Genomic DNA, 6,313 nt, shown 5'->3' with positions numbered 1-6,313 from the left:
GTCGGTGGCGGCTGCCGCAGACGCCGGGGCTCGGCCGGGGCAGCCGCGGCCCTCGCCCAGCCCGGCCCCGCCAGCCCCTTGCAGAGCCCCCGGGCGCTGGAGCCCCGGGGCCAAAGCCGCGGCCTCGGGGGCATCGGCAGTGCGGGAGCGGGGGGAGGCTGGCGGGAGCGCCGGGGTAGCACAGGGGTGGGGGTGCTGGTGTGGGACCCACCAGCTTGGGATGGGGAGCGATGGGGGCAATAGGGAGGGATGGGGGCGATGGGGAATGATGGAGAGGGATGGGGGCAATGAGGAGCGATGGGGAGTGATGGAGATTGATGGGATCAATGGAGATGGATGGAGAGGGATGGGGGCAATGGGGAGGGATGGGGAGGGATGGGGGGTGATGGAGAGTGATGGCGATCGATGGGATCAATGGGATCGATGGGGAATGATGGGGAGGGATGGGGGCAATGGGGAGTGATGGGGAGGGATGGGGACTATGGGGACAGATGGGGATCCATTGGGAGTGATAGGGGTGATGAGAGCAATGGGAAGGATGGTGGCGATGGGGAAGGATGGAGAGGGATGGAAAGAGATGGGAAAGGCACTGGGAAGAGCTGGGGAGGGCAGGGGGCACAGGGAGCAGGGGGCAGCACCAGGCACCCTGCGGAGATCTGGGTCCCGTGGCAGGAGGACGTGGTGCCCTGGGTGACGGCAGCAGCGGGACGTTGAGGATGGGTGCAGGGAACATCTTGGGCCAGGGACCGGGGTGCCCTGGGACCTGCCTGCGGGGTGCTGAGGTCTCCAGCCCCGGGACCTGCCCCAACCCGACCCCCCGTGGGGCTGCAGAYGCTGTTTGCCCTGGGCCCAACTCACCGGCGCGGAGGCTCTCGAGGCCGGACCCGGCACCCACAGCTGGTGGCGCAGGCAGAGCAGCAGCCTGGTGGGCTCTGCCCATGGCTTTAAATACCACCAGCGGCTTGGGATGAGCAAACACCAACCCGGAGCTGCCCGCACCCACCAGGATGGACAGGGCTGCTCTTAAACGCCCAACTGTTCCAACCCCTGGTCTTGGCTGATCCTGAATCGCCCGGATGCGGGGACCAGGGCTGCTGCCCGGCGTTGAGCTGTGTTTGCACAGAACCAAGCCGTTGGCGTCACCATTGTAGTGAGATTTGTTGCCGGCAGGTGGAAATAATGCGGCTTTGTCCCGGCCTGATGACAGGCCGTTTCTCCAGAACTCGGGGCACCAAGCCAACGTCTCGCTCCATCGGGCTGCGTCCGGCTACGTGCTCCGCCGAGCGAGCGGGGTCGTCCCCGCGCAGGCAGGTCGCCCTGGTGTCCCTGCGCTCGGCTCCTGCCTGCATCCCGCCGAGCAGCCTGTGCCGGGCGGGTTTTCCATTGCCCAGAGCAGGACATGGGGATAGGGGATGCTTAAATCCCACTTGGGGTTGTTGTTTTGCCCCTTTCGGAAGGGCAGGATGCCGAGCGGCAGTTTCCCAACGCAGTCGCGCACGCGGGGTCGAAGCATCCAGCTTCCCTCCGGCCCGGGCGACGTCAAGTCCCAGCACCCAGCCCGGTTTCCCAACTGCTCGGGAAGGTGTTACGCCACCGCCGGTGCTCGCACCAGGCTGCAACCGCGGGCGTCAGCCCGTCGTTGCGTTGCAAAGATTTCGGCATTGCCACAGAGGGGGAAATCGTGACCCCCCCCCGCGAGCCGGCCACACGCTCTGCCTTGCCCCACTCTCCGTTTCGCCTACGGTGAACGCGGCAGCTTTATTGCCGACCCCGCCGCCRCTCCTCCGACCCGCGGCAGCCTCCTCGCCGCTGCCGGCATCCCACAGCCGGCAGCGCTCCTTTTCCCAGCTTCCTGCTGCTTGAGGACAGCGATATAAATCCAGCTGTGCCACACCGGGCAGGCAGGCGGTCGAGGGCGGCCGTGTCCCTGGCACACCAGTGTCACCTCCCGGCTTTCTCCCCGCCAGGACGCCTGGGTCCCGCGCAGCTCACGGCCGGGGCACGTTCTCGTAGCTGTCGCTCGGCAGTCGGCCGGGCGCCGCCGCCGCMGCACCGCGGAAGGGGCCAGGCAGCACCGCGTAGGTGACGGGTGGCTCCTGCGGGAGAGATGCGCTGAGTCCGGCCCCACGGCAGCTCGGGAGCCGGCGGGGGGCCGGGACCGGTGCGGCTACCTGCTCCACCGGGGAGGGTCGCGCGGGGCCGTCTGCAAGAGAAGTGGCGAGCGGTCAGGCCGGGCGGCCGTCGGCACAGCGCCGGTGCCGTTTGCCGCGGCTCAAGGGATGYGGCTTCGGATTGGAACCGGGGAGGGGGGAGCCCGGCGCGGCTGCACTCACCCTTGTCCCTTCTCTTGATGGTGACGGTGGAGTAGAGCACGTCCCCCGCGCCTGGCGCCCTGGGACACACTGGGGAGAGAAGCCAGGTCCCGTCGCCGGGTCGGATCCACCGCCCCAAACCCAAGCAGCCTCTGGCGGCAGCCAAAACGGGGCGAGTGTCCCCCACGTTGGCACCCCGCTGCCCCCCCAGCGCCGCGCTTTGGGGTCGCGGTGGCCCCGGGGGCAGCGCCAGGGGCTGCGGTGCCTGCGAGGGCCACATGCTGCCCGGCCCCGGGACTCACCGTTGCTGTACTCGGGCTCCGGCGTGGCCGAGTCCTCGCCGGCGAGGCCTGGCGGAGCCGAGGAGCCGGGATGCGCCGCAGGGATCCTGGGGAGAGAAGGGCTCAGGGGTGCCTGGGAGAGGAGGGGATGCTCGGGACGCACGGAGGAAAAGGGGCTTCATGACCTGGCAGGGTCGGGACCCCAAACCCATCCCCAGCCCGAGGACCCGGGCTGGACCCAGTTCCCAGCCCCTTGATCCCTCTCCGGACCGGACTCACCTTCCCCGGCCCTTCGCGCCGGCGGCCCCTGCAAAGCAAGTGGGAGAAGGGGCCGTGAGGGTTGTGACCGTGCCCCGGGGCCAGGGCACGGTCACCCCCCCTGAGCATGAGTGGGGAGGTTCCACGAGCCACCCAGGACCCCAAGCCGAGGGCTCGGCCTCTTCCCCCCCCACCCCGGCACCCCAGGGAGCAGGTACCTGCACGGCGCCGGCGCCGGAGGTGCCACCCCAGGGCCGCGATGACAGCGAGCAGCACCAGGAGGGACGCGCTCGCCCCTGCGGCCACGACGATGTAGGGCTGGACTGCGGATGGAGACGACACGAGCCTGGATCAGCTCAGCCCCCCGCTCGGGGACAAAGCCGGTGGCACAAGCAGCCGCCACCCCCAATGGTGGCCGGGAGCCGGATTCTGCATCCAGCCAGCCCCTGGGGACCCTCGYGCTGCCCCCGACCAGCCCGGCCCCGGTACCTGTCACCGAGAGGGCCAGGACCTGGCTGTGAGCCTTGAAGACCCGCTGGGGGTTGAGCTGGTTGCTGGCCACGCACTGGTAGGTCCCGGCGTGGGCCGACTCCACGGATTCCAGGGCCAGCAGCGGCCCCGAGGCCGCGTCCAGCTGGCGCCCGTTGTGCAGCCAGGCGAAGGCCACCGGCGCAGTCCCCTCCTGCACCGAGCAGCTCAGGTTGAGGCTTTCCCCGGCCGTCACCGCCGGCTCTGTCCCCTGCACGGCGATGGTGGCCCCGGCCACCGGCACTGCGAGTGCCAGGGAGAYGGCTCAGAGGATGCTCCGGATGCGGGGTCAGGCCAGCGGCTGTGACCGTCCCCAGCACCAGCGGGGACAGAGGGGACCCGGCGATGGGGCCCCCCCGGGGCTGCGGCCACCCGTGGGGACCCTTCCCCGTGGCACAGTGGCCCCTTCGCCCCGGCACCCCGGGCTCCATCCCCCATCCCCCAGCACCAGCGCTGGCCTGTGGGACCCCACGCACCCATGACGGTGACGTGCACCCCCGTGCTGCGGGCCACGGCCAGCCCGTTGGAGGCCACGCAGTGGTACTGGCCGCCGTCGCTGGGCCGGGCCGCGGCGATCTCGTAGCGGGGGCTGCTCGCCAGGGCCCGCGCCCGGCCCTGCCGGTGCCAGGAGAAGGAGATGGGCCCCGTGCCCGCCGCCACCGAGCAGCTCAGCACCAGGCGCTCGCCCTGCACCAGCTGCCCCCCGAGGGGCTGCACCTCCAGGGCCACCCCGGAGACGGGCACTCCTGCGGAGAGGAGAGGGCAAGGGCTGCGGTGAGGGGTGCCGTCACCCGGGGAGGGATGCAGCGACCCCACCAAGGGATGCAGCACCCCGAGGAGAGATGCCCAAACCGYGGAGGGATGCAATGAACTGGGGAGCAATGCAACAACCCGGAGAGGGATGGACTGAACTGGAGAAGGATGCAACAACCCCACCAAAGGATGCAGCGACCTGGGGAAGAATGCGGCGACCCGGGCAAGGATGCAGCAAACTGCACCCAGGGATGCAGTGACCCGGGGAAGAATGCGACGACCCGGGCAAGGATGCAGCAAACTCCACCCAGGGATGCAGTGACCCAGGGAAGAATGCGGCGACCCGGGCAAGGATGCAGCAAACTCCACCCAGGGATGCAGTGACCCGGGTAGGCATGCACTGAACTGCGGATGGATGCAGTGAGCCGAGGAGGGATGCAGTGAACCGAGGAGGGATGCAGTGACCCCCACCCAGGGATGCAGTGACCCAAGGAGGGCAGTAGCAACCTGGGGAGGGATGCAGTGACCTGGGAGGGATGCAAGGGATAGAGTGACCCAGCGAGGGATGCAGCGACCCAGGGAAGGATGTAGGGACCTAGGAGGGATGTAGGGACCTGGCAAGGGATGCATCCCCACGCCTCACACACACTCACGTCGCACGGTGATGACTATCGGGGCGCTGCGCTTCCGTACGCTCGCCGTCTCCGTCTGCACCTCGCAGGAGTACGCCCCGGAGTCGGCCAACCCGACTGCCTGCACCTGGTAGTTGGGAGAGTGCTCAGGGCCTGCCAGGATGGCGTCATCTCGGTAGAAGAGGTGCCGGAGGGTGATGTAGGGCCGGAGGGGGCTGAGGCGGGTGACACAGCTCAGGGTGAGGTTGCTTCCTTCCAGGGGCTCGGCGGAGCTGCCCATGCTCAGCACCGGGGCCGAGAAGAGCTCTGGAAAGGAGCCGGCGTCATCACCACAGCCAAGCGCATCTGTTCCTTGCAAAAGGCTGGAGGGTTTCCAGGGGGTCCCCGCTGCCGATGGCAATTCCTCACCTTGCACAGTCACCAACACCTCCTTGGACTTCTTCCAAGAAGGGAAAATGCCGTGGATGGTGGCTGTGCAGTGATAGCTGCCGCTGTCGCTGATCTGCACGGCCTGAAGCAGCAGCTCTGCCTGCTTCGGCTCCCGGGTGATGTCGGCTCTGCCACGCCAAAAGCGCACCTGGCTCGTGTCGTGGTTGCCCCAGGCCCGGCAGCGCAGCGGCAGCAGGTCACCCTCGAGCACGGCCAGCACCGGTACCTGCAGCACCAGCCAGTCTGGGAGAGACGGCGGGTGACATTGCACCAGGGACGGCAGAGGCACCCAAGCGCCCCGGCCCGCTGCTGTGGGGCACCCATGCAGGGGCGCCCGTGGGTGCCAGGGCTCGCCCCGGCTGCCGGCGCTCACCGTTGGAGAAGGCCAGGCTGATGGGGTGGCTTAGCTCCGAGCCGGGGCTCTGGCACTGGTAGCTGTTGCTCCTGGGCTTTTCCGTGGAGACCAGCAGCTGGTTGGATTCGGTCTTGTGCCAGAAGTCGCCGTTGACATACCAGGCGATGGGGCCGCGGGGCGCCGCGGGGGGTCCCTGGCACGTCAGCATCACCGTCTCCTCCACGAACACCGGGCTCCAGGGGGGGTCCAGGGTGAGCTGGGCCGGTTGGGCAGCTGCGGGCCACGGAGCGGGAGTCAGCGCGGTGGGGCCCCCCCCGTGCCCGGACACCAGGGTCCCGTGCGGGGAGGCCACATCCTGCCACTGCCGGATGCTTGGGGAGCACCCGGGGGGTTGGGGGCCTCCTGCCCTGCAGAGCACCCAAGGCGGGGGGCCGGCACCCCAATAGCGGCAGCATGGGGGGGGCAGCRGGCTGCACCCGTGGTAGCCCATGCGCGCTGACACTCACCGGTGAGGCCGAAGGCTTGAGCTGCAAGGGAGAAGGGAGACGCGCTGGGGAGCCGCCGCCACGCAGCTGGGCGCCCCCCCAGCCCCACGGCCGTCCCAGCCCCATGGTGCCTGTCCCCATGGCCCCAGCCCCACAACCATCCCAGCCCCATGGTGCCTGTCCCCACGGCCCCGGCCCTACAGCTACTGCAGCCCCACGGTGCCTGTCCCGATGTCCCCAGCCCCACAACCATCCCAGCCCCATGGTGCCTGTCCCCATG

General features: G+C 69.4%; 1 protein-coding gene across 2 annotated transcripts in view; it reads right to left on the bottom strand.

Moving 5' to 3' along the window:
• Positions 1–1,728: 1,728 nt before the first annotated feature.
• LOC112972484 (Fc receptor-like protein 3) overlaps positions 1,729–6,313 on the bottom strand; it is a 5,987-nt gene continuing 1,402 nt past the window's right edge. The window contains exons 2-13 of one of the 2 annotated variants that reach the window (XM_026079076.1): positions 6,055–6,075; positions 5,567–5,821; positions 5,173–5,436; positions 4,786–5,070; positions 3,856–4,125; positions 3,341–3,622; positions 3,070–3,174; positions 2,873–2,900; positions 2,615–2,700; positions 2,334–2,402; positions 2,172–2,203; positions 1,729–2,096 (exon numbers count right to left, since the gene is read on the bottom strand). In XM_026079076.1, the coding sequence (XP_025934861.1) occupies positions 1,989–2,096; positions 2,172–2,203; positions 2,334–2,402; positions 2,615–2,700; positions 2,873–2,900; positions 3,070–3,174; positions 3,341–3,622; positions 3,856–4,125; positions 4,786–5,070; positions 5,173–5,436; positions 5,567–5,821; positions 6,055–6,075 (1,805 nt within the window). In that variant the 3' untranslated portion in view covers positions 1,729–1,988. The remainder of the gene's footprint in view (positions 2,097–2,171; positions 2,204–2,333; positions 2,403–2,614; positions 2,701–2,872; positions 2,901–3,069; positions 3,175–3,340; positions 3,623–3,855; positions 4,126–4,785; positions 5,071–5,172; positions 5,437–5,566; positions 5,822–6,054; positions 6,076–6,313) is intronic. The other variant, XM_026079077.1, reaches the window with a different exon arrangement.

Source organism: Apteryx rowi, unplaced genomic scaffold, assembly GCF_003343035.1.
Source record: "Apteryx rowi isolate R43461 unplaced genomic scaffold, aptRow1 scaffold_492, whole genome shotgun sequence".
Taxonomy (NCBI): domain Eukaryota; kingdom Metazoa; phylum Chordata; class Aves; order Apterygiformes; family Apterygidae; genus Apteryx; species Apteryx rowi.
The sequence above is the reverse complement of the archived record's forward strand: the minus strand, read 5'-3'. Positions and strand labels throughout refer to the sequence as shown.